At 46.3% G+C, this 27805-nt stretch overlaps 1 protein-coding gene across 1 annotated transcript; it reads left to right on the forward strand.

Annotated features, from left to right (window-relative positions):
- The first annotated feature begins 5301 nt into the window (after positions 1–5301).
- EDA2R (ectodysplasin A2 receptor) lies at positions 5302–27069 on the forward strand. Its single transcript, XM_077826685.1, has 11 exons — positions 5302–5394; positions 8236–8321; positions 11903–12035; positions 13349–13459; positions 14519–14697; positions 15180–15265; positions 16759–16923; positions 17411–17557; positions 18224–18756; positions 19638–19686; positions 20556–27069. The coding sequence occupies exons 3-11, from the start codon at positions 11988–11990 to the stop codon at positions 20849–20851; spliced, it is 1614 nt and encodes a 537-aa protein (XP_077682811.1). The 5' UTR covers positions 5302–5394; positions 8236–8321; positions 11903–11987; the 3' UTR covers positions 20852–27069.
- Positions 27070–27805: the final 736 nt, after the last annotated feature.

Here is a 27805-nt window from a genome sequence, read left to right on the forward strand (position 1 = left end):
TGGAGCGGGGGTTCCTGATTCGTACTGAGAAAGAAGGAAAATCGGCTAGTTATCTTAGGTGCAGGTACACGAACGCAAGAAGCCTGGGAAACAAGCAGGAAGAATTGGAAGTTCTGGCACAGTCAAAGAACTATGATGTGATTGGAATAACAGAGACTTGGTGGGGTAACTCACATGACTGGAGCACTGTCATGGATGTGTATAAACTGTTCAGGAAGGACAGGCAGGGGAGGAAAGCTGGATGAGTTGCCCTGTATGTAAGAGAGCAGTACGATTGCTCAGAGCTCCAGTATGAAACTGGAGAAAAGCCTGTTGAGAGTCTTTGGGTTAAGTTTAGAACCGAGAGCAACAAGGGTGATGTCGTGGTGGGCATGTGTTATAGACCACCAGACCAGGAGGATGAGGTGGATGAGGCTTTCTTCAGACAATTAACTGAAGTTTCCAGAACACCGGCCCTGGTTCTAATGGGGGACTTCAATGACCCTGACATCTGTTGGGAAAGCAACACAGCAGTACACAAACAATCAAGGAAGTTTTTGGAGAATGTTGGAGACAACTTCCTGGTGCAATTACTGGAGGAACCAACCAGGGACCATTCTCCTCTTCACCTGCTGCTTACAAACAGGGAAGAATTGATAGGGGAAGTAGAAGTGGGTGGCAACCTGGGAAACCGTGACCATGAGACGGTTGAGTTTAGGATCCTCACAAAAGGAAGAAAGGAGAGCAGCAAAATACAGACTCTGGACTTCAGAAAAGCAGACTTTGACTCCCCTAGGGATCCCTTGGAAGGCTAATATGAGGGGGAAAGGAGTCCAGGAAAGCTGGCTGAATTTTAAAGAAGCCTTATTGCGGGCGCAGGAACAAACCATCCCGATGTGCAGAAAGAACAGCAAATATGGCAGGCGACCAGCTTGGCTTAAAAGTGAAATCTTTGGTGAGCTTAAACACAAAAAGGAAGCTTACAAGAAGTGGAAACTTGGACAGATGACTAGGGAGGAGTATAAAAATATTGCTCGAGCATGCAGGGGTGTAACCAGAACACAACTGGAGTTGCAGTTAGCAAGGGATGTGAACAGTAACAAGAAAGGTTTCTACAGGTATGTTAGGAACAAGAAAAAGGTCAGGGAAAGTGTGGGACCCTTAGTGAATGGGGGAGGCTACCTAGTGACAGATGATGTGGAAAAAGCTGAAGTACTCTATGCTCTTTTTGCCTCGGTCTTCACAGACAAGGGGCAACACAGTATGGGGAGGAGGTGAGCAGCCCTTAGTGATAAAAGAACAGGTTAAAGGCTATTTAGAAAAGGTGAACATGCACAAGTCCATGGGTCCAGATTTAATGCATCCAAAGGTGCTGAGGGAATTGGCTGATGTGATTGCACAGCCATTGGCCATTATCTTTGAAAACTCATGGCGATCAGGTGAGGTCCTGGACAATTGGAAAAGGGCCAATATAGTGCCCATCTTTAATAAAGGGAAGGAGAACCCAGGGAACTACAGACCATTAAGCCTCACCTCAGTCCCTGGAAAAATCATGGAGCAGGTCCTTAAGGATACCATTTTGAAGTACTTCGAGGAGAGGAAGGTAATCAGGAACAGTCAACATGGATTCACCAAGGGCAAGTCATGCCTGACCAACCTGATTGCCTTCTGTGATGAAATAACTGGCTCTGTGGATATGGGGAAAGCAGTGGATGTGATATATCTGGACTTCAGCAAAGCTTTAGATATGGTCTCCCACAGTATTCTTGCCAGCAAATTAAAAAAGTATGGATTGGATGAATGGACTATAAGGTGGATAGAAAGCTGGCTAGATTGTCGGGCTCAGCAGGTAGTGATCAACAGCTTGATGTCCAGTTGGCAGCTGGTATCAAGCGGAGTGCCCCAGAGGTTGGTCCTCGAGCTGGTTTTGTTCAACATCTTCATTCATGATCTGGATGATGGGATGGATTGCACCCTCAGCAAGTTTGCAGATGACACTAAGCTTGGGGGAGAGGTAGATATGCTGGAGGGTAGGGATAGGGTCCAGAGTGACCTAGACAAATTGGAGGATTGGGCCAAAAGAAATCAGATGAGGTTCAACAAGGACAAGTGCAGAGTCCTGCACTTAGGACGGAAGAATCCCATGCACCGCTACAGGCTGGGAACCGACTGGCTAAGCAGCAGTTCTTCAGAAAAGGACTTGGGGATTACAGTGGATGAGAAGCTGGATATGAGTCAGCAGTGTGCCCTTGTTGCCAAGAAGGCTAATGGCATATTGGGCTGCATTAGTAGGAGCACTGCCAGCAGATCGAGGGAAGTGATTATTCCACACTATTTGGCACTGGTGAGGCCACAAATGGAGTATTGCATCCAGTTTTGGGTCCCCCACTACAGAAAGGATGTGGACCAACTGGAGGGAGTCCAGTGGAGGGCAACAAAAATGATCAGGGGGCTGGGGCCCATGACTTACGAGGAGAGGCTGAGGGAACTGGGCTTGTTTAGTCTGCAGAAGAGAAGAGTGAGGGGGGATTTGATAGCAGCCCTCAGCTACCTGAAGGGGCGTTCCAAAGAGGATGGAGCTCAGGTGTTCTCAGTGGTGGCAGATGAAAGAACAAGAAGCAATAGTCTCAAGTTGCAGTGGAGAAGGTCTAGGTTGGATATTAGGAAAAACTATTTCACTAGGAGGGTGGTGAAGTACTGGAATGGGTTACCTAGGGAGGTGGTGGAATCTCCATCCTTAGAGGTTTTTAAGGCCTGGCTTGACAAAGCCCTAGCTGGGATGATTTAGTTGGTGTTGGTCCTGCTTTGAGCATGGGGTTGGACTAGAAGACCTCCTGAGGTCTCTTCCATTCCTAATCTTCTATAATTATTCCCATTTTACAGAAGGGAAAATTGAGGCAAAGAGAGGGGAAATGATTTGCCTAAGGTCACCCAGCAGGACAGTGAGAGAGCTGAAATAAAACCTCAGTCTCCTGTGTTCCAGTCCAGTGCTCTATCCATGCCAACATTTATTTTGTGTTGCAATGGTGCTAGGAGGTCTCACTGTGCTAGGCACTGTACCTATATAATTAGTGGGAAATAGTCCCTGCCCCACAGAGTTCACAAGGCAGTACAAAGTACAAGGCAGACAAACGGTGAGAAAAATAAAGTTATGATCCCCATTTTACAGATGGGGCACTGAGGCATAGAGAATAAGAGACTTGCCCATTGTCATACTGGAAGTCTAAGGCAGAGCTGAAAAATGAACCCAGATCTCCTGTGTCCCAGTGCACTTGGGGACCACCTGACTGTCCTTCCAAAAACTCATTTAAAATTATCATGACCACCAACCCATATCAAATACATAGCAAAGTTCTTTATGCATCCAAACCCCTGTTTATCTGTATAACTTCCACATCCCCTGACTTAATAAACAATGTTTATGCTGTACTGTATTATGTTGCAGTGTTGTACAATTCTATTGCATGCTGGTCTATTGTCATATTGTACTATTGTGTGACATTGTTTTATACAGTTGCATCAGGTTGTATTTATAACAAATTTAAAATACTTCACTGGCGCACCACACAACTGTTGCCAATGTGCAAAAAGTGGACAACAGTTACGCAACCGGTATGCTGAAACCAGCGTAGCGTGCTGACCAATATCATCTCTTTGTTGTCTCATATCATCTCTGTGAAAGAAAAGTCTACGGGGAAAATTGTTTCAGGCCATCAAAATGTTTTTTTCAACAAAATTGAAAAGTTTAATCTTCCTTTTATTTTACATGTATATTATTGTATTATACTATATAATACAAAATTTTAAAAATCAATATGAAAAGTTGTTTCAAAAGAAAAAATTGAAATATTTTGTGCTGAAAATATACAAATAGGACATTTCAACATTGTTGGAAAATTTCCCCCTTTATTTCTCCAAAACAAAATTTCAGCAAAATTGATATGATTTCACAAAGCGTTTCTGTTTTAACAAACTGCATTTTCTGACAGTTCCATCCAAGTTTTTATTATCATCTCTAGTCTCAATGTTTCCTTATGTCCCCCTTCTCTGTCTCCATCTGTTGCCTCTTCTCTTATATTATAGATTTCAGAGTAGCAGCCGTGTTAGTCTGTATTCGCAAAAAGAAAAGGAGTACTAGTCGCATCTTAGAGACTAACCAATTTATTTGAGCACAAGCTTTCGTGAGCTACAGCTCACTTTGCACCTTAGAGACTAAGCAATTTATTTGAGCATAAGCTTTCGTGAGCTACGGCTCACTTCATCCGATGAAGTGAGCCGTAGCTCACGAAAGCTTATGCTCAAATAAATTGCTTAGTCTCTAAGGTGCGATTAGTACTCCTTTAAATTATAGCCTTATTTAAGGAAGGGACTGTCTTTTTCTTCTGTTTGTACAGTGCCTAGCACAATGTGATCCAGGTGCATGACTGGGGCTGCTACGTGTACAGTAGTAAAAAATTAATAATAGCAGACAAAACTCTTGTTTCTCTGCCAGGTGCAATATATCAAGTATCTACCCAAAATAAGGGCATTGCAGTGATTGGTATTCCCTGCCTGTGTTTAGCGTGACTGTCCTTTTCTGTTCCAGAGGCAGTGCTATATGGCTTAATGGTATCTCTGTCATTCTTGTTTGTGTTCATCATTGTATGTATTATATTTTACTTGGTTAAGGTCAGTGAACGGTGTTGCAATTATCACTGCAGGATACTGCACTCTGTAACTGGGGTGGTTCTGCTGTGTTTTTGTTCTAACCATGGTACTACCATACTCTTATGAACTATCCTGTCCTACTGTATCGCTGCACTCCGCCTGTTTTTATTGTACTGTGTGGCCATATGGTATTTTATTACACCCCATTTTCATATTATGACGTGCTGTGCTGTTGTGTTGGATTGCATTGGTCTGTCCTGTTGTGTTCTCCTGCATCTCGTGGTGCTATAGTGTAGCATTACGCTGCCCTGCTGTTCTGTGCCTCGCAGTTTTCGAAATAACCCCAAACTGCTCGCGGTGCTGCTGTGACCCCTTCTCAAGCCACTCCGACCTGCTGCTTATTGGTAATGCACTTCAGCCACAGACCCTGAGACTGTCCCCAGCCCGGCCACCGCGGCGTCCCGTTCGACATCCACCACCTTGCTTGCCGCCGTCAGGCCCCGCCCCTTTGGGCAGGCTGATCTGCATCGCCTCGCCCAGGAGGGCTGCTTATATCCAATGGGGAGCCGGGCCTGCCCGTGGGGGCGGAGTCCCGGGGTGGAACTTCGCTTCTCCTGGGTCCCTCCAGGGCAGGAGGGCGGGTGGGTGTTGCAGCTGATTTCATCAACCGTGGGGCTGCGGGCCAGCCGGTGGGTCTGCCTGGGGCCGGGCAGAACAGCCCGGACTTGCTCAGGAGCCCGCACCAGGATCGCTGCGGCTGGGAAGCAGGTAAAATGGGACATGTTTGCCTGGCACCTGATGCCTTTTGGTGCTTGCCTGTCTCATGGGTAGGGCAGTTATTTGCCTATCACCTCTCTGTGTCTGAGCTGCCTCGTCTTGTCCCTGGACTTCCCACCCAGCCTGCCGGGGCGGCTGAGGTTACTCCGCATCTCTAGATGCTAAACAACCGGGGAATGCCCGGTATGTAGCGGCTGTAATCGAGATGCGGCGCCCTGAAGCTACTTGTCCGCCTGGGTTGCGTGTGTCCAATCCCGGCCCGTGCATTGCTTTCGCTCTGGCTCGGGCTCTCCGGCATGAACAGGTCTGGGGCTGGTTCAGCCTGCGGAGTCGCTGTGCTGTGTACATGCCTGGGCATATCCCAGCGCGCTGGAGCATCCCTCGCCCTTTCCCGTTTGTGCTGCAGGGGATGAGAGGCTCCAGTGGGCGAGCCTGTCTCTGTCTCAGCTAGAGATCCTTGTAGGGAGAAGAGAAGCGGGCTGCCAGGAAGGATCGGTCTTCTTAATCAGCTTTCCTTGTAAGTTTCCGCGCTCAGAGTCTAGGTTATGATTGTCCGGTACCAAACTGGAAAGCAGGGCCCTCCGTTTCTTCCCGGGAGCGAGGGGGTAACGGATCTGCACTAGCTGTGCAAAGGGTCCGGAGAGGAAGGAAACTGATACTGACACGTGGTGCGCTGAGCAAGTCAGGACTTGCAGGTACAGTCTCCAGCCATAACTCTGTCTCCCACTCCCCGCGGATGGGGTTTCATCTGCTCGCTTTACAAACGGCCCAGATATTCTGATCCCTGCAAACGCAGACTTTGGAATAAACCCTGGAATACTTTGACTGCGTGCCAAAGAGTCACTGGTAAGTGACACCACTCTGGTCTGCAAGGGCACGCTGCAGGTTTCGACACTTTAACTTAAGCGATTGCGGGGGTGGCATGCCCGATTCTAAAACACAGCAGACACCAAAGTGTTTAGAGCGCTGAGCTGTAGATTTCAAGGCTGAGATTGCAGCCAACGAAAACTATTAGTGAAGATTACAAATTAATAATCTTATTGGTTATTTATTATAAACTACGCTGTTGAGTTTAGGATTGGCACCCGCAAATATTGATGAGTACAAGCCACTTTTTCCATTATCGTAATACTTCATATTAAAGTTTTTAATAAATAGTGAGCTAGCAGTTGACCTAGTAGTTGATAATTTCTTTAATTCTTAAAAATGCATTTCCTGAGCACTGTGTGGATAACATTTATGGTATCTCTGGGTGTGCTCTTCATCTGTAAATATTTTAAATTCTTCTGTCTAGCAACTGAAATGTACTAAGCATTTTTATGTACATTTGGAGTAATTCTAAGTAAGTACAGATTAGAAATGGTTTTCTTTGTAAAATTAATTACAAATTAGGCACAATTTTTTTCCTTTGAGCTGAGTATGAATGACAGGTTGTCAGTGGTATTATGTGTTAGACATTAAAGAGGACAAAAGCAAAAAGGAGTAACATGGGGGTACAAAAAATTGTTACAATAATCAAGAAACTGGCCAGTTAATAATGGATAGGTTGAGGAGAAAAACAAACAGACAAAAAAGAAGCCAAGATTTTCAAAAGATACCAGTGATTTTGGGAAGTCAGTTTGAGACACTCTAAATGGCCTGATTTTTAGAAAATGGGTGCTCAGATTGGTCATCCAAAAATTTGAGGCACTGAAAAATACTCAAACAACCCCCAACACAGACTAGTCACATTTGGCAATCTTGATCCTAGTGTATAAGTATGTATATAAAACATATATTGTATATAAAAATTATACATATTATGGCCATGATCCTGCAAACACTTATGCACAAGACAAACTGTATGTACATGAGCAGTCCCATTGATTTCAAGGTCTCAAGTGTATCCCTTTCTTTCCTGTATTGTTTGTCATCTTAAGTCTCAATCCTGCATTGTGATTTGCTAACATGGCTCTCAGCACTCCTGAGGAATCTCACTGAAGTAAAACAGAACTTCACATGGGTGCGGAGTTCTGTATTAATCAGATCCCAGCACATGATTGGGGCTTCGGATTAAATTCTTTTGGGGATGATATAGGTCTTCCTATGTGTTCAAATGGCATTTTGCGTGCTGTGAGCACTACAGGAATGCACATAATAATAATACAATAACTCCTGCATTGGGTATTATTACTGTATTTTAAAGTCTCATTTTATTTGCTGTTAGAACACAGTTGAAAGAAACAAACAGAAGTCTAAAATGACCATTACGACAAGAGTGGGAAATTAAAAAATTGCCCTCATGTCAGAGAGATGTAAAATCAGCACTGCACACTCCCCCTTTTGATATTGGGGTGTTTTCTTCTAAAAATAAACAGAAAACAAAACTTTTAGCTTGAAGTATTACAAATTACACACTTACTGGACTTTTTGTGACCCGGAGAAACTCTACAAGTTCACTGAAAAACATGTTTATTTCCAAACTAGGCTAAAAGATTCAGCCACTTTTTACTTATGACGAGCAATACCTTATTCTGCAGGTAACCGTATTAAAATCAGTGGGACTGTTTACAAAGTAAGGTACTATTTGATATGAGTAAAGATAGAAGAATTTGGCTCAGAGTCCTATATATTAAGCAAATATAGTGTCAAGAAATGCTTGCAGAACAAAATGAATAGCATTGAGTGATTGGGGAACAGAAGATATTTGCACTAAAGGCAGGGACTTGACTTAATGGCAGGGGAAAATGCTAGACATGCAGGAATATTTTCCAGGTTAATATTTTGGGATTTTAAAAAATTCTTTTTCTCCTGTTGCTTTTATTTAACATTGTCATTCTTTCTTTTTTAAAGCAACATATAACCCACATGATGGCATTTAATCTGCCTGACCTGTTTTCCACTGCCCAATTCTACCAGCTGCCAACTTCAGATATGCAGTAAGTGTTTTATAGCAATTTTTCCTGTTTTGATATATTGCAAGTAGTGCTGTATGTTACCAGCAAAGACTAGGCACATCTTCTATGATCCCTTAACTCTAATATGTAGGCCTGATAATCCAGTAATGCTAAACCTGATGCCACTATCCTGGTCCATTGAAATCCCTTTGCCACTTTGAAACTGTAGACAGACGCCTTGAAATCCATTAGGAACAGCAGGAGCCATCTCAAAAGATGGCAAGCGTTTATCAAACAAATATATATTTTCTTCACTGTGTAAAGACTGTAGGTCAGACTAGGTTATAAACCAAAAAAAAAAAATGCACCCTCGAATTTCAGGGATCTTCCGGGAAAGAATTTGAGTTTTGCTGTCAGTTTCTGGATTTTTATTTCAATTCAGTGCTTTGGATATTTATAAATCAAGCATCTACTGGGGGAAAAAAACAACAGTTTTCAGTTGAATATGAAGTCTGACCAATGTTCAAGGAAAGTGCAAGTTAGGTAGGGCCTAATCCAAACACTCCCATTGACTTCAGTGGGCTTTTAATCAGGGCCTCAGTATGCAGTTGTAGATCTATGTATTGTGAGGTGCCAGTCTAGCTTGTTAAGTCCTCCGTGAAATATCCTATTGTCTCGTTAAAAGGCTACGCTGTGAGTGGCCCTTGCATGGGCACACTGTGGCGGAGTGCAAGGGTGAAGCTTCCTCCCCCTTTTTGCAGCTACCTAAGGGCCTCCTATACCAGCAGTCTCTGCAGTCCCTGTACTCTGGGGAGTGCAGGGTCTTGTGCTTCCCCTGGGAAGCATGATGCCATAAGAGAGGGGTATGGCTGGTGCGCCTGGGAGTTCATCAGATTCATCCACTGTGGTCACCGAGCCATTCCTGAGAGGTTGTCTCCTGAGATACAATCTCGCTGATGCTGTCCTGCCCCACCCCTCCCCAGGGCCCTGGCATAAATGCTGCAGTCTAACCCAGTGGGATAAGAATGGTGGAACTGCAGAAAACAGCAAGTTTACCAAAACTATGGTATTCTACATTAATGGTTCAAACCACTTCATTTTACAATAGTTTTAGTGAAGTATTTTGGGTGCGTATTACACACACAAGGGAGTGTTTAAATAGGGGAAAGCTGTTTTCACTGAGATTTTTAACAAATCATGAAATCATTCAATAATTTAACAGGTTTTATTCACCAAGTTCATAGATTCCCGTTAATGCAGAACAATGACTGTAGGTTGTTTCCTTATAAAATCAGTGAGGAGACTGATACTGTGAGATGTTTAGGTCCCTATCCGGAAAATGAGATCTTATTCTGGCAGTTGCCTTGAGATTCTGTACAGCTTCTGCAGAGATGGGAGAACATCTCATTTTAACCTAATTGGGATCAGATGTTTTAACCACTTACTAGAATCTCAAGTTTCAGAGTAACAGCCGTGTTAGCCTGTATTCGCAAAAAGAAAAGGAGTACTTGTGGCACCTTAGAGACTAACCAATTTATTTGAGCATAAGCTTTAGTGAGCTACAGCTCACTTCATCGGATGCATACTGTGGAAACTGCAGAAGACATTATATACACAGAGACCATGAAACAATACCTCCTCCCACCCAAATCTCTAGCACAAATCCAGATTTTCTCACCCTCTGCCGCCCCCGCCCCCCAAACTCACTCTCCTGCTGGTAATAGCCCAACTTGATTATCATACACATTGTAAGGAGAGTGATCACTTTAGATAAGCTATTACCAGCAGGAGAGTGGGATGGGATGAGGTATTTTTTCATGCTTTGTGTGTATATAAAAAGATCTTTTACACTTTCCACAGTATGCATCCGATGAAGTGAGCTGTAGCTCACGAAAGCTTATGCTCAAATAAATTGGTTAGTCTCTAAGGTGCCACAAGTATTCCTTTTCTTTTTTAGAATCTCAAGGTGGCTTTCTATTGAGGGCAGTCATAGAGTTTAAGACCACCAGATCATCTAGTCTGACCTCCTGCATATCGCAGGCCACCAGCACCTCCAAACTAAATCCAGCAATCAGAACTAGACCCAAGTATTGTAGCCCATAGGAGACTATACTATTATGTGTCATAAGCAGAGAATAGGAGGCACTGAGGTGCACTGTACCCGAGGCCCCCACAATGACAATGCTGTGTGAGCTTGTTTTGTTTATGTAAATTTCACTTACAAATTAGACTTCACAAGTAAATTGATGGCCTTGGTTTTGCTATTATACCAGAAAATTTTAAAAATTCCACTGCTGTAACCCACACCAGAAATTCAATAAAGCTTTCAATGGCCAGGTATTGCTAAACAGGAGTGAGGACCATGGAACCATAGATACAAAGGATAGAAAAGATTATGAAGGATAAAACTATATTTGGGAGGCCTACTCCCTACATCATTCCTATTATTGTCTCACCTTGCCTGTTCTTTTTTATTACTATTTATTTTTTGTACTAGGGTGTCACCTGGGGTCCCCCACCAAGATCAGGTCCCCATTGTTCTTAAGACACCCTAGTGAATGGTGCCTTTCCACTTCACTTGGGAATTTGCTCTTATTCCATTTGTTTTTATTCATAGATATGGGCTCAAATCAAAGCCTCCATTCCAAACTCCATATCTGAATGTTTTACCTCTATAATAAGCAGATGCAAAACCATGGATCTAAACAGTGCTGAACTTGGGGCTTCAAACACTGAACTTATCCAAAGTTCAAGGTGTTTGGAGTCAGCCTATTATGGAGACAAATTTCAGATATGAACTTGGATTCAAATCTGTGATTGGTTCATATTTGGGATGATGGTTCAGGCTCATTTCTATTTTTTTCTAATGGAAATAGGCCCTAACTAGACATTAATATTGAGCTTAAACATTTCCTCCTTTAGCTTCAGCCCATAGCTCCCTGACCACCATCTTCTGAGACTATGACAAACTCTATTTACTCTATCGTGTCAGTAATCTTGAAGCTATTTATGGACTGTGATCTCATCCCTTCTGCGATCTTTGCTTTACTGGGCTAGATAAATTTAGTGCCCTTAATTTTGCTCAGGGTATGTGAGTTGATAGTAATAACTAATATCTTGCTTTCTGTGCTTATCCAGTGGAGACGCCACATGAGATGAGTCCTGATTGTTTGGATAGTGGGAAAAGCCTGGCCAATAGCCCACTTCCAAAGTGCAGCCTACTTTGCATAGGGCTCATGAGGGTGGTAGGAGATCAGACCTGAGCGGGCTGAAAAGGCATAACAAGGAACATTTACTGAGGGGCCCTTTTCATTTTGTTTGTGACAAAATGAAATTTACAGTTTCAAATGGTGGCATAGATAGAAATGGGTTATGACTGGGGCAGGAAGAGAAGTGGAGAGGGCTCATATATCTACTGCTGTAACATCATTCTTTCCAGTATGTTACTAGGCCCTACTATGTGAACATTAGCCAGGCTGTCCTTTGACTTGCTCCTAATGAGGCCTGTGGCTGGACTGACAAAAACTTGCTCTCCACCCATTTTTGAATTGTTTCAAGTTAGAACAGTAGCTTTCTTTGAAAGCATGTTTCTCAAGCTCTTTGTACTCTTCTTTAATGTTTAGATTCCAGTGAGCCGACCTCATGAGGCAGACACGGCGTTATTAATTCCTTTCCTCATTTGGTGCATGAGGTTATGAGAGAAGTGACATGAAGAGAGGCCCAGTGCTGGTTTTTACCCTATTTCTTGTCACCGAGGTAGGAACCCACTTGAAACAAATGAACCAAAAACTCTGCCTAATGTGTTTTAATAGCTTCAGTTTGATTTCTGTTGAATTCTCTCTATGTGCTCTGCTCTCTCTGGTCTGTATTATTTGCATGGTCCAAATTCCAAATGAGTTCGGGGGGGGCCTGAAATCCAGGCCCCGCTGAACTCAATAGGAGTTTTGCCAATGACTTCAGTGGGGCCAGGATTTCACCAAGGAATGCATGACCAGGCTGTAAGTCTGTAAGCTAGCCTTACCTAGTGCCTTTGACTAGTTCTGTTCAGTTTGAAGCAGAGGATTCAAATCAGTTTTGTGTCTTGTGCTGAGTTCTGGCCATGAATTCCATTCGTTGCATTAAAATCTTGGGTGGCAGTATGGTGCCCAGTAATATAAAGTGTGGCTTTAGTTCTTCAGAGAACTGATAGTTATCCCTTGCTATGTTCTGTGCCCCATATTACGTATCCCCAGATTCCTTCTGCCCCACTGACCCAAGACTGTGTAGTTAACTTATCTTCTCTTGCACTGTTTTCATGCCAAATCACATGAACATGAGCTCCTCTGAGTGGAGGTATTTGCCTCTCGCCAGCTCTATACCAACTAAGGCTCTGGATTGAACATCTGCTTTGTGTGCTCCATCCAGTTTGGTGCTCTCTGCAGATCTGGATACCACATTGGTGGTACTTTCCACTGCTCCATTTACGCAGATCTTTGTGATGCTTGTAAGTTAGGAATAGTCCGACTGTTTAGCAGACCAGGATAACAAGTTATTTGGTCTGGACTATGTACTGACCTCCCATGAGGGAAGCTGCTGACCTGAACTTAAAAAAGAGTGTCCAACATGAGTTTGGAAATAAAAACTGACAGCACCTCACTTCACTTTTAAGTGCCACCAAATGGCACAAGGAATGGACAGTTCAGCTGCATGACCTACTGCTTAAGTCCCTCCTCTGTCTCTGCTTAGCCAGTTGCACGTCATACTGCTCTTTGGGAAGAAGGCACATGGCTTTGCTCTTGCCAAAGTCAGGTTTTCCTGGTGCAACACAAGCATCTACTAAAGCAGTGATGGGCAACCTGCGGCCCGCGGGCTGCATGCGGCCCATCAGGGTAATCCGCTGGCAGGCCACAAGGCAGTTTGTTTACATTGACCGTCCGCAGGCACAGCTGCCCACAGCTCTCAGTGGCCACAGTGTGCAAAGAATGCAGGCAAATGTTCCTTCCAATGAGAAAGCTTTGCCCAGTAAACAACATGCTTGGTTCACCTCAGGAGTGTTCTGGGACTTGTAGTAACCCCAGTTGTTTCTCCAGGTCCGAGGTGCTGCTCCAAACCCAATGGAATGCCAGGAGAGTGAGTATCTGGATGAGCACAGGAAGTGTGTTCCTTGCAGAGAGTGTGGCCCTGGATGGGAGCTTTCCAAGGTAATTTGGCTGCTCTGAGATGAACCTGGATTGTTGGCACTGGTGGTACTAGATGAATCCTCTGCTAGCCTTTACTAGAAGGATAGAGTTAGACCTTTCTCTGATATGGGCGTCTGTGCCTTTAAAAAGAACAGAGCTTCATTTGCATGGGAGGTTAGACTATTCCACTGATCATAAGTGATGCAGGGATAGGGATAGGAGGATGGGAAGATGGAAGTACCATAAGTAAGGAGAGGTTTCAAATTGGTGCATCTTATTATGTAAACACCAAGGAGAGTCCATCCTCTCCAGCTCCCAGGGGAAGTCAAAAATCCCTCTGGTGGATAACTCCAGTGTTCTGGTCAGAGCTAGACAATGTCTCATAGACTTATAGACTTTTAGGTCAGAAGGGACCATCGTGATCATCTAGTCTGACCTCCTGCACATTGCAGGTCACAGAACCTCACCCACTCTTGAAATAAACCCTTAACCTCTGTCCTTGTGTGGGTCACTGGCAGCAGGTTTCCACCTGGGATCTCTGGCTCTATAAATGAGCGTCTATGCCTAAGCTAAGAGACCTAGCTCTGTTCACCAAGACTATAGACTCCTCAATCTCTATATATGATCCAGTCACCATTAGAAGGGGACAGAACGCCATACTGAATGGGTGTGATTTACACACTCCATTGAGGTTAGTGAGCTTGTATAGCCTTGACTAACTCAGGCTAATACTGTTTGATCCCAGCTGCCAGCAAACCCTCTCCTCCCCCCGAGGGCACAGCATTACACCAGCATCTCCCTCACAATAAAACAAGTTTTAGTGATTGAGGCAATGTGTGAGCTATTGCTGAGTGCAGAATGGCTGCCCCATTTGTTTGCACAGGCACAGCACTGCTGCTGTCTGCTTCAGTGCAGTGCAAAGATGTGAGATGCCCAGAGTGTGAAAGGCAACGGAGAATTCTCTCACTGAAGAGAAGCCATCTGCCTCTAGAGAATAGGACAGCTTCTTCCCTCCGTGGTATCTTCGGATCTGATGCCGTTTCTTTGTCTCAGACATGGCCCTGCGTTTGTCTCTTGCAGGAGTGTGGCTATGGTGAAGGAAGGGATGCACAGTGCACTGCTTGCCCTCCCAGGAGGTTTAAGGACAGCTGGGGGTTCCATGGTTGCAAACCTTGTCTTTCCTGTCCCCTCATCAACCGTGTCCAGAAATCCAACTGCACTGCCACTTCCAATGCAGCCTGTGGGGAATGTCTGCCAGGGTGAGTACAGCTGGCAGCTGGAACACCAGCAGCAGATGCTCTTGGGAGGGCATAGGGAGGTGCTGTTCAAAAAGATGAGATATACCAGGATCTGCAACCTTTGGCACGTGGCCCTCTAGGTTAAGCCCCCTGGCAGGCCGGGACGGTTTGTTTACCTGCCACGTCCGCAGGTTCGGCCACTCGCAGCTCCCACTGGCCGCGGTTCGCTGCTCCAGGCCAATGGGAGCTGCGGGAAGCGGCGTGGGCTGAGGGATGTGCTGGCCGCGGCTTTCTGCAGCCCCCATTGGCCTGGAGTGGTGAACCTGTGGGAGTGGGAGCTGCGATCGGCCAAACCTGCGGATGCGGCAGGTAAACAAACCGGCCTAGCGCGCCAGGGGGCTTACCCTGGCGGGTCACATGCCAAAGGTTGCCGATCCCTGATATATACAATTCTCTTATACCTTGTCCTGTTGTTAGAGCATTCTCCACTTTCTCTTTGGCAGGTTTTACAGTAAAACCCGGATTGGCGGGCTGCAGGATCTGGAATGCATCCCATGCACAAAGCAGACGCCTTCCTCTGAGCCTCAGTGTACGTAGCCAGCAGCACTGCAACCTGCTGTCTTTCGCTGTGTAACATGTCATTCCACAGGGCACGGGGTGAGCCCTGCAGGATTAACAGGAGATGGGAGGAGTGGTGGAGTGGAGCGGGGCAGTGGTGCATGTAATTCAGTATCACCTGTCTCCGACAGTGGCCACTGTTACACGCTTCAAATGAAGGCATAACCCCCCACGGTATAACTAAGGGTAGGTCTCCACTTAAAACGCTGCATTGGCACAGTTGTGCTGCTGTAGCGCTTTAATGAGGACGCTCTAAGCCGACGGGAGAGAACAACTCTCCTGGTGGTTTAGTTAATCCACCTCCGCGAGAGGCGATAGCTTCATTGGCGGGAGAAGCTCTCCCACCAACATAGCACTGTCTACCCCAGCGCTTAGGTCAGTATAATTACATCACTCGGGCTGTGGATTCTTTATGCCCTTGACTGAAGTAGTTATAGCAAAGTAATTCTGTAGTGTAAACTTGCCCTAAGTGTGCAAAAGAAAATTCCCTCCTGACCCCTGCTGTCGATCATCTTTTGCCCTGAAACATGAAGGTTGAGGCTTTTTGTTGTTTCTGTCCTCATGAGTGTCCTTGCAGAGGCTGTGCTTATTCATTTAAATGACTAGTCCTTGTTTTGAAGTTTATTACGCTAGCTGTAGCAGAAGAATTCTGCCCCAGTGCGATCTGACCAAGGAAATACTGACAGTGTATGTATGGAGGGGAGGGGCAGCTGGGGCCAGCAGTGCCATGGTAAACGTGAGTATCTGTGTGGTCAGACTCAGCAGCTCAGCCATTCTCTATCCTGTAATGGTTTGTTATTTCTGTTGTTAAAAATCAAGGAAAATCATCCCCTTCACTTTGCCGTCGTTCTGCAGCCGGGAGATAATTTTAGCTGTTGTTTCTCAGTCCTCCTGGGTCCAGTTGGTGGTTCTGCCACTGAGTCACACTGGTTGTGGACAAGTCACTTAAACTGCTTGTGTCTCAGTTTCTCCATCTGTAAACTGGAGCTAAAAATACTGTGCTACTGGATGGCACTGGATTATTATATTCAATTTTCAAAAGCACCTAAGGGGTTTAGAAGCCTAATTCACACTGACAGTCAAAGAAAGTTAATGGACTTAGATTCCTAAGAGTAACAGGAGGTGGGAGGAGTGGTGGAGTGGAGCAAGCCAGTGGTGCATGTAATTCAATATCCCCTATCTCTGACAGAGATTCCTAAGTCACTCTTAAGTGGTCAAAGTCCATTAACTTTCTTTGACTGTCAGTGGGAATTAGGCTCCTAAACCCCTTAGGTGCTTTTAACTTCCAGGTTGAGACCTCTTGTCCTAAGGGATTAATATCCTTGTAACTGGTCATGTACTAATCACTCCAGGCTGGATCTGTGCTGCACTGGTCCTGTCTGCTTTCTTTTCTGTAGCATCCTGCAGCTCACCATGTGGTGATGATGGGACTCTGACCTCTTTCTTTGGCTGGTATGTTTGCAGGCAGCTCCAGGTCTAGCCTGGTGAAGGCAGCGATTCCCACAGTACCTCCCCAGGACACTGCCCTCCTAGTGCTAACCAGCAGTGCGCTAGTCATCATTGCGTTGGTGCTGCTGGCACTCGCCATCATCTGCTGCAAGCGCTTCTGGAAGAGCCAGTGTCAGCGAGGTGAGTAAATGCAAAGCAGCATCCCTCTGGTCCTCCTTGCCCTGCCCCCTCTTCCCTAGAAATAGCAGGGAAGAGGAGGAGGAGGATGTAAGGGCTCAGATTCCAACAGCGTTCCAGGTGGGGCCAGCAAGGTTGTCACTTGCGAGGTTAGTGCTTTCTCTTCTCGGGTTTTCCCAGGCTGGGTCAAGACTGAGGAGATTTTGGCAGTTGTGGAGGTGAGGGGGCCAGGGCTAGAGCAGCAGAGGCTGAAACAAGAGGATGAGGGAAACAGCAAGGAGGAGTAGGTTAGAGAGATACGATTGAGGGGCATTGGCACAGCTGCATGGGGAACAGTGCATGGCACTAGCCCTCTCCATGCCAGGAAGCGAGGCCTGATTGCTCCTAAATTTTACAGTCACCAAATAGATAGCCGTACCAGATGGCCGAGTGCATTCTGGGAAAACAAGTCAGGTCTTTGCTGATATCAGTTGCTCTTTATCCTTTAAAGTGTTTCTGAGGACCCAGAGTTTCTCGGCCCAGAGGGTGATGTTCTGGGCCTCAGCCATGCCAAGCAGGTTTCCCTGTGAGGAACAGATGTCTAGTCCCTGCTGCTTGGGTGTGAAGAACCTGAGCCCATGCTCCAGGCAAGCAGAAGGTAACGTCTCTCATTGCTCTGCTGCTTTAGCTTGGGTCTGGGGGGAAGGGCAGGCTGGGCTGTGACCCTCACATCATAATATCTGTTCAGTTTCCATTCCTCAGGCAGGAAGGAGCACCCCATTGGCGGGCTGTCAAAATCTCTGCTGCCATGAGGCTTACTGCCAGGGTCAGCCCCTGTGGTCAGACACTGGAATAATCAAGGTGGACAGAGCCCAGTGCCACTAGGAATCTTCCTCAGGGTGAAAGGTGGAAGCCTGGGGAGGATTCTGAACTCAGAAGACGTTGCACTGGCTTTGGGAAGATGTAGGTTTCACTCCTCCGGCTTCAGTGTCTTTCTCTCCTAGGGATGTGTGGGTTCTGGAGGAGAGAGTGCTTGACTGTTGCAGTGGGAGTGACCCTGGAGGGCTGGTGATCGACCCCTGGAAGAGCGGGGATCCTTGCTTTGTTCAGCAGTGCTCACTACCACCTCGCAGACAAAAGGCACCGAGTAGTCCTGTCCTGTCTGTTCCTCTGCAGCTGGAGACAGGCACTGGCAGTGCAGTGCCCCGGGGGAAAAGGGGTTTTTAAGGAGTGGTTGACTGGAGGGAGGCCAAGCCCCGGCAGGTGGAGAGGCTGGTGGAAGGGAAACCAACATACTTTTAAGCCATGGGGTTTCTGGTTCCAGGTCCCGTTGAACCGGTTCAGTTCATTTCGGATGGTGAAGCCATAGGCCTGCAGATCCCTGCTCTCCAGCCCAATGCGGAAGCGATTGCCATCAGCCCCAATCCCAAATCCCAGCTGGCGAGGAGCGTCTTGGAGACCCAACCCCTGATAAGGAACTCAGGGTTCAGCGACTATTCTGCGGGGGTCTCGTCATCCTCTGATGCCAGGCAGGGCCCAGCTGGGTTCACAGAGGCCCTGACTCCCCTCTCATCATGTGCTTCAGAGATGCAACCCAGGTGGCCCCATGCCCCGGTGGAGTGCACGGAGCTAGACCTGCAGAAGTTCTCCACCCAGGCTGAGTTTACGGGTACCAAAAACCAGGAGGATGCAGAGAAGCAGGTGGCTCAGAGGGTCCGGAGACATACAGATGAACTAACCCTTGAAGTGCCCCTGTTTGGTGCCCCTCTGATAACACAAAGTGAACTTGATCTGGACCCTGCCAGGGGGTCATCCTCATCCTTCCAAATTCCCACTGCTGAAAGCAGGGAGCAGCCTGTAAGTTCTTCCCATCTTGTCCCCCTCTGTATAATAACAGCTACTACGGGGCTCACACAGGGAGGGACGGGATATTGGAGGGGCTGGGGGTACAAAACGTTTCACCTCTGAGCAGGTTCAGATCTAGCACTGGCTGGTAGTGACCGTCCAAAAGTCATAACCGTCTGCCGTTCAGTGAACTGTGTGGTATGAGTTTGGGAAGGGACACCGCCCAGTTCCCGTTGGCCAGGGTAGCACGTAACACTTCCACCATTAAACTAACTGGTGTTGAGAGCCCAAGGGAAGTCGCCAGTTGTGGTGCTTATTCTGTTTGCAAGGAACTGGTCTAAGACCCACCAACTTATCTAAGGGCCTCCAAAGAGCTATCATATGGTAGCAAAACTCAGTCACTACCAACCTGGGCTGGGTTCAGATACTCAGCCTGGCAAAAGGGCAAAGTTCAAGCATATCCTTAACTCAGCAGGAACTGTGCACTTCACCTGATCCTTGCATCACCCACGGATCATCTTTGCATGTTTGCCAGTATGGAAAACTGACCTAGTGGTGAACAACTCAGCTTCCCAGTCCCCTGAGCCATCTGGTCTCCTCACCAGTTTGTGACGGATTAGTGATTAACATAAGTCTAAAAAATGTCTAGCAGGTAATTAAGTTACTAGTTTAGGTTCAAGTACTTCTTTATTGAGATGATGGTTTGCTGGAAGAACTTAGAGCATCTTAATAGGGTTGCTGTCCTAACTGAGTGGTGATGTCCTGAATAGAAATATCCAGGCCATTACTAATACATGGTAGGTCCTGTGAGTGGAGCACTGACAAGATCCACATGTGATTGTTGCTCATTCTCTGATGAATCTCCCCAATCCTTGGGGTCTTTGTCTTAGCAGGTGAATGATGTCCTGAGCCTTGTGAGTGAGATTAGCAGAGCCACACAAGGTGAGTGGATGTCTGGGCAGCATTTTTCAGTCACACCCTTGCTCCCCTGGGGTTCAGGTGGAGGCAGACCATGGGGTGAGGAGCACCTGCAGAGCCCTAGCCCTGGCCAGTGTCGCACTGACTGTCGACATAGAGATCTGTGGCTGACCCTCTTTCACGGGGCCTGTGGCATTAATGCGGGGAATAGACAAGCCCTTCTGTGATACACCTTGGAATGTGGGTGGGTTGGGGGACAGGCACATAGTTTATCTCTATTAACAGTGAGGATCGTAGGCTCTGACTCCGTGGGTGCTGAGGGGCTGGAGCACCCATAGGGGAAAAAATGGTGGGTGCTGAGCACCCACTGGCAGCCTCCTATCAGCTCCCCCGCCCCAACACCTTCCGCCCGCTGATCAGCACCTCCCGCCGCATGCAGGGAGGCTGAGAGGGAGGGGGAGGAGCGGGGACGCGGTGCACTCAGGGGACAGGGCAGAACTGCATGGGAAGAGGCTGGGCAGGGGTGGAGCGGAGGCAAGAAGAAGCGGAGTGGGAGTGGGGCTTTGGGGGAAGGGGTGGATTGGGGGCTGGGCTTGGGGCAGAGCCGGGGATCAAGCACCCCCTGGCAGTTTGAAAAGTCGGTGCTTGTGGTGAGGATTAAGCTCCCCTGGGGCTGAGAGGCAGGTTCCATGCGGCTAAGCTCTGAAAGGATATGCATTGGTGCCCTGTGGCAAAAGTTCCCTCTGTGGTGAGGCCAGGCAGAAGGGGGTGTTGCAGCTGCTCATCAGATGGGTGGGACAGGGGCCGTGGTATGGGCCTCACTGCCTTATTTTCAGGACACCCTTCCCTCGCTGAGTAGACAGGCTCTCACCTCACTTTTCTGCCATCCCCAGGTCTCCCCATAGCACAGCTCCCCCACTCCTTGGTGCTGTCACTCGGCTTCCAGTTGGACCCTTGCTTGTCTGGTCTCAAGAATTTCAGCCACGTGGGGGTGGAGCTGGGGGTCCCATCACATCTGGTGAGCAGGATGTCTGGATTCAAGCAGCTCGTTGCTCACCTCGCCTCCTCAGGAGACGCAGTCACTGTTCCCGCCCTGGCCCAGGTCCTACAGCGACTCCAGCGCTTCGACGCCTTGCTCCTACTCTGTGATCATTTCATTATGAGCCAGGCCCAGGGCTGCCAACACTAGGGGAAACCCACGTTGCTGCCTCCGCACACAGAGGGAGGGGCAACTCCAGGCATCATTTTGGCTGGGTGAATCTGGCAGCGATGCTGCTGCCTGGTTTCCTACCCACTCTTTGTGGGCTGTGTGGAGGTTGCCTTTGAATCCTTGGGGTAGAATCACAGTAGAATGATGAGTCTGTGAGTGCTCACTCAGCAAACTTCTCTCTCTTGAACACTGCTTGAGACCTACCTTGTGCTGGTGATAGCTGGCAGCTGCACGTGGTACCTCCAAATGCCACCTTTCTTCATACGTGTTTATACTGATGCCCAGAAACGTGGCCCTCATGGTCACCATGCATGGTTACAGGGCCATTTGCCTCCATGGGCAGGTGTGGATTTATAATGGGCCCTTCAAGCACACAGTGTTTCCTTGAATCACATCTCAGCTGTAATGATTGAACTCTTTGAGTGAGGGGCTGGATGGTGGTGTGTGAAAATATCCCCCAACTCTAAGATGGAGCTCAGAGGGTCTGGACCCTCTGTGTTGGATTTCTCCCCTGCAGCTGATTGTATCTTCCTCTTAGAGACCTGATAATCATTTGTTCTTCCCCCCCACTTTTTAGATGTGGGCCTTCTCCATTTGGCAGACGTATTTTGCTGGCTTTCTGCTCAGCTTTCTGCTGTGGCTGCCTTTTTGTTTACTTCTCCTTTTGTGCATCGACGAGGGGACCTGTTCTTGGAGAAGGGTTGTTTAGCTGCCACTCCTTTCATTTTTTTTTTTGTTTTTTTTGGCCGGGGAGGAGGGACTCATGCGCTGAATTTCTGTGTGCCATACCAAAATAGCAGTGTGTTTAATTGTATTTCCTGGCTGTGGAATAGTACCGTTTTTGTTAAGTGATATTTCTAATTGTGGGTCAGGATTTTTTTAAGCATGGTGGAGTTTGCTCCGGTGCAGATGGCAGGGTACTTGCTGCATTCCCCAGTCTTCTGCAAAGCACTTCAGCTCCCTTGCCCTAAGGGGCTTGCTAACGGGCTCCTCTGTGCTGATGTTTGGAGGACAGCACAGCACATATTCAACTCTTCTGCACATCTGAAGTTTTCAGAACACGTGACACAAACAAAACCCTTGTGGGAATTTGGATGTGTAATCCAGGGTCAGGGTCTCCCCTCCATTGCCCCTCCTGTGAGCACCACAGGGTCTCATCTTCTAAACACTAAATGGAGACCACTTGGCCTGGATGGCACCCCTTTGAAGTGCAGATTGGAAGGATGGCTTGGCTTTCAGCTCATCCGGTGCCCAATTCTCTTGCTGTAGGATGTAGGCCATTGCCATTGGCTTTTGTGGGAGATGCTCCTATTCTATGGTGGGAAAACAGAGCCTGTGGGGTTTAGTATGTTATGTAGCTACAAGAAAATCAACTCAGTATAATAATGAGGGCACAACCACTCTATTCCTTTGCCCTAGTTAATTAAAAACTAAAAGGATGGAACCCCTCAAGAACTAACTATGCCAAGTTCATAATGGGAAATGCTGGATGAAACGCCATGGAGTATTCTCAGAAGTATTTTCTCACTGCTAGTGTAATGTACTGCCATGTGCATAACGCCCCCTACTGGAATTAATCAGACCTTTGTGTGGTCAGGTTCTGATTATTAGCCTGTGCAGGGAGGCTAAATACTACTCCCAGGGTTGCCATTTGCCTGCAAGAGGCTTCTATTGGAAGAGCAGGAAAGTATGACTTCTCATCCCAGTGCCATGTGTATTTGATTTGGCTGAATGACTCTGGTGTCCAGAGGTTTGTTTCCTGGCCATGTTATGCTGCCTGTTAAAGTAATCATGCCATTAGTGGTGAAGCGGCCTTATTTTAAAATAATGTGTTGTTCAGACTAAAGATGACCTCATTTTCTGGTTTCTGAGAATGGCTGTTCCATAGGGACACACTCTTCTGACTTTAATTTTCTCTAGGAGGATTTGTCAGAGCTTGCCATGGTTTGGCTGTGTTAGACTTCCTGAAGTTCCTGGAACTGGTATCTGGAGGCAGCTTCCAAGGTTGGTGGCTGCAGGTTCTTGTGCTATTTTCTCAAAGCTGCCACCAGCTTCTCTTGTTACTGTGCATTAAGTAGGAGCAGGTTACACTTTGAACTGCTATCTGACAAATTGGATTGGTGGGAGGAAGTTGTAGAATATGAAACAATCCAAGTCTCCTGTAAGGCTGGAGAAATCCTGCCACATGACACACCCCACACCTCCCGGAGAGAGGACAGGAATCCAGCCCTGGTGATCAGCTGCGATAGTCTGTTTTGTGGTTGCAGAACACACCCACGGTCCATTCATGAGAGGACCCTAGCACTCAGGGCATGTGACATACTCTGTTATATTGATGTGTTTTTCAGCCCTGGCACTCAGCTGTGATGGATTCCTTTCATAGTGAGGTCATTTTCACAGAGCAGCTGCTCCAGAAGGAGAGGCGTTGCTGGGAGCCTGATTGCAATCAGCACTTTGCCATGAATTCAGACAGATGCGGGCTTTCATTCGGATTCCATAAAACACATTGTTTCACTGTGGTTCACTCTAGGTGGGATTGAGTGTGGCTCTGTCAAGTGGCAGATGACATAGGCTTCCTAGAACACCATCTTCAGGTGGACCTTTACTTCATTGGTGACACAACCTTGACACCTAGTGGATGGGGAAGGAGGTGCCTTTCTAATAATCTCTCCTGGGTTCTTGCCCAGTATGTGGAGCTGGCTGTTTCAAACAAGAATGGAGAAGAATGTGGCTAGCTCCACATTGCACAGGGTGATGGTGTTGGGCTGCATGACATTTCCCATGTGTGCTGTATTTTGCTGCACCTCAACACGTGGGGATTGCTTTTTTTAGTGAAGGCTTGAGACCGATATCTGGGGCTGGCGTTGGAGTTACCCCATTTAGTCTGTTTCATCCTGCTACACCCTTGAGGGTTCAAGTCCAATGCAGAGTTAACCTCATGAGCTCTGGGATATACTCACAGAGTTTCACTGATGCTAGGGTCCCTAGAACAATACTGGGTGGTGAGGAGGGAGTTTTGCTGAGCATACATAGCGCTGCCAAAGTGCATAGGCATAGGGTGCAAAATATCAGACCATCTGCATCCAGTTAGCATTGTGGGCACTGTTCATCTTCCCAAGAGCTTTGGGAAAAATGAGCTGGACTGTCGCTGATTAAACCCTTCACCTTATCCCAGCTAAGAACCATAAGCTGTTGACAGTGCTGTGCTGTCTTAATTTCATTCACATTGCCTGAGCATCAGTGGAGTGCCAGGGACCACACTGGTACATTTGAGAACACCGTGTCCCTGCTGCTGAGTGTTCCGGGTATGTTTTGCAGAAGTTGAGGGGCTAGAGAGCAGAAAGGGTGGTGGTTTTCCCTGTGTTTAGTAAACAACTCTCCAGAGCGAAAAACATATTGCTTATGCCAGTTACCAACGGTGCTTGGCAGCCATCAAGCTATAAAGGGACAAAGCAGAAGGATGGTCTTGTGGATAAAGCATAACACGAAGTCAGGAGATCTGCACATAGCTATGCCACACATGTTGAATGTGTCTGGGAGGTCACTTCACCTCTCCATTCCTGTTTCCCCACTTCTAATGTAGGGACAAAAATACTCTCCTACCTCGCAGATCTGTTGTGAGGACTACTCCATTAATGTTTACAGCCTCCTTTGAAACCCTCAGACGGGAGGCAAATGAGAATGACAGAGCTGTTCTAGTAGCATAAAGCCTGGTCCCATTAAAGTCAGAGGCAAAACAATCATTAACTGCAATGGGATCAGGATTTGGCCTGTGGTACATGGTTCCTCCCTTTCCTATCCTGTGTCTCAGGCTCCCCTCTTCTCCCTTTATTTCTGTGCATTTTCCTGCCTTTTTCCTGCCCTCTCTCCCCTAAGTTACATTTTCAGACTATTTACAGTCCAAGAAGTGTGCACTGTTCTGCACTTCTCTGATATCAGCTGTGTATCCCAGCCTCGGACAGAAACGTCAGCTCTCTTTTAAGCCCAGGATAGGCTGCCATCTACTATACCCTTTGTGCACTCAGTAACGCCCCTGATCTGTTGTTCTGAGTAATGTCTGAATATTTTTAAGACTAGAGCTCTGATTAGAGAGCCCCTGGTATTGACAGTTCCAGTGCTGGGCTAGCTAAAACCATTTCATTACTAATTAACTGACATGTAAAGGCTGTCTTAACAGACTGACATGTATTGTGATTTCATCATTAAATGTTACGGTTGAAAGTTTGACAATAGGAAATGCATATATCAAAACCCCATTGGGTTCATCTGATCATAGCAATCCCTTGGCTGTTATCATAGCTCTGGGTGCCTGAAGTTGGCTGAGAACACAGACCACATGGGAATGTGTAATTAGATTATAATTAACTGGTGTTTGCCTCTTATGGAGTAATTAAAGGCATGGTTTCTCCCGGCAGCCAGCAGGGGGCAGTATTGCCTTGTTTAAACTCAAGTGCGCATTTTGCCTGGATGGTTTGTTACTAATAGACATTGGTATCTGTTGAGGACAAGTCAACTCATGTGGGGCATGGCCACCTAAAGCTGGACATGATACTTTCCCTGTCTGCTATTCGCCTCTGGCAAAGTCAGGGTCAACTCGTTGCAGTTTTTGAGATTGCCTTGCAGTAAACAGAGGTATTGAACGTTTTATCCCTTCTAAGTTAAAATGTCAATAAATTATCCCTCATTACTTGGTTACTTAACTATGCAGCACTAATTAAAAAGGTGCCTGAAATGTAAAACATCTCAGGGCAAATGCAGATCTGGGGCCAAGATCCTGATCTCTGTTATACCGACATAAATTTGTAGTAACGTCATTGACTTAAGTGGCTACTCTGGATTTACTCCTATACCAGTGAAATCAAAATCTGGTCACTAGTGTGATGGATTTTCACCTGCCCTTCATGTCACCAACTATGGGTTATTGGAATCAATGGTAGTTCTGCCCCATGAGTTAGTTTTGCAAGCTGAGTACATCAGCTCCCGTTGACTTCAGGGGGAGCACTGAGAGTGCTCAACAGTGCCCCCATGCAGGATCCAGCCCAGTTTGAATGTAAGGCTTTCCCTTGTCCTTCATTTGTTTCAGGGGCTGCTGTGTCTATTAGTGCTCAGCAACATAATCATGTAATTAAGAGTGAATGATCCTCTGGAGTTACACTCTGGGAGAAAAAGCTAAACTTGGGTAAATGCTGCTGATCCTTTTGTAAGTGTTAACAATCAGTGATTTTTGTATGTGAGTATTATAATGTGTGTTGCAAATTCTTGCCACTTGCTGATGTGGTGTTTGTCCTTGCTGATCTCACCTGGTAGCCTTGCTGGTGAATGGGGAAAGCACAATGTAAAGGAGTTTTTCCTTTTGAAGAATTTGGTCTAAGCGAACATGTCCTTTCCCTAGTTCAAGGTTTTTATGTATATATTTTAAGGTGCCCTATCATTTTTAAGCTGCGTACTGTGTTGTTCAGAGGCTGATCAATATTATTCATTGACAAACCTTATTAACTTCTGCCTTAGGAATGAAGCGGTTGCGATGTAAGGTTCTTTGTTCAAGTATAGCATGCAGATAAGCTACTGTGACGCACACTCTGGCTGTATTCTCTAGACCAATCACAGTGTAGCTGTTCAATTATGGTGTATTTAATGAAAGAGTGTTCATTAAATACAGGATGGGACTGTTTTTGCCTAGTTTAACTGGATTCTAGTTACTCTTCTGCATGTATCAAATTAGGGGCCCAAGCAACCCCTTATGCAAGTAATTCTTGTGTGAGTCATCCCATTGGCTTCAATTAAATTCTTTGAAGAGGATTGATTGTCTGAGTAAGGGGTTGCAGGACTGGGCCTTTAATGGTTAGGAAAAATGTAACAGGAGTTCAAGGTCGGGTTCCTGCTTCCAGGTAAGTCGATGGCAAAACTCCCTTGACTTCAGTGGGAGCAGGACTGGGCCCAAAGTTATTTACTAATGCCAGAATTTTAAAGAGTGGCCCACTGCTTTTGGGTGCCCAGCTTGAGATGCCTTGGATTTGATTTTCACAACTCCTGCAGAAGTCTGTGGAATCTGTGGGTATTTAGCACCTCTGAAAATAAGGCTCTGGTCATCTCAGTTTGGCCCCAAAAATTGTGCCATCCACAATCAATGGCCATTTTGAAGGTTTGGCTGTAAACCAGTGAGATCTGTTCTTGACTTTTTTTTTTTTTTTTTTTTTTTTTTTTTAAGAAAAAGTTCAGCACAGTGCATGGGATATGAAATTTCCAGAAATCTGTGACTTAGTTTCTATTTTAATGTTGAACAAACTCTGATGTGGGGAATCTCCAGAGAGTGTGAATCTTGCATTTCGGTGTAGAAAGTAATGCTGAGCAGAGATGGCTTATAATGAGCTAAAGGAAATAAAATTATTCAGCCTCTGTAAGAGTTCAGTTGGGAATAACTGATTTCGAAACATGGAAATATTTCCTGGCTCGACTTCCTTTTTCCCAGTCATGTCTCAGGCCCTAATTCAGGAAAGAATGTAGTAAAATCCTTAAGTCCATCCCTGTTTAGGGCAGCAATTAAGCACATTTTTACCTTTAAGTGTGTGCTTAAGTCCAGTTGACTTTAATGGCATTTAAGCATGTATTTCAAATGCTGTCTTGAACAGGGATACTGAATTGAATTAGCCTGAATATGCTGTTAGGTGAGCAGGTAGCTGCTGGGAAAGCTGTTTTAGTGCTCCAGGAACTCTTAATTCTCGTGTGTTCAGAAAGCTCTAATTAAAGTGCTAGGAGGACATCCTCATGGTACTCATCCTGGTGCATCTCATGAGGTTTTTGTTGTTGTTTTCAATTGCTGTAGTCAGGGATTGCCCAGGGAAATACATAGGGTTTGTATTTTTTATGGTGAATGTTATTTTTGTAAAGGTTGTGAACAGGTAATTTATATTTTTGTAAATTCACTGGCATTGT

This window comes from Eretmochelys imbricata, chromosome 9, assembly GCF_965152235.1.
Source record: "Eretmochelys imbricata isolate rEreImb1 chromosome 9, rEreImb1.hap1, whole genome shotgun sequence".
Taxonomy (NCBI): Eukaryota; Metazoa; Chordata; order Testudines; family Cheloniidae; genus Eretmochelys; species Eretmochelys imbricata.

What these genes read in the sequence shown, in the direction of transcription:
- EDA2R (XM_077826685.1), top strand. Translation starts at nt 11,988, where the DNA reads ATGAAGAGAGGCCCAGTGCTGGTTTTTACCCTATTTCTTGTCACCGAG. An exon ending in CCCTATTTCTTGTCACCGAG is followed by an intron (nt 12,036 to 13,348) that starts GTAGGAACCCAC and finishes TTGTTTCTCCAG; the next exon opens with GTCCGAGGTGCTGCTCCAAA. An exon ending in CTGAAAGCAGGGAGCAGCCT is followed by an intron (nt 18,757 to 19,637) that starts GTAAGTTCTTCC and finishes TTGTCTTAGCAG; the next exon opens with GTGAATGATGTCCTGAGCCT.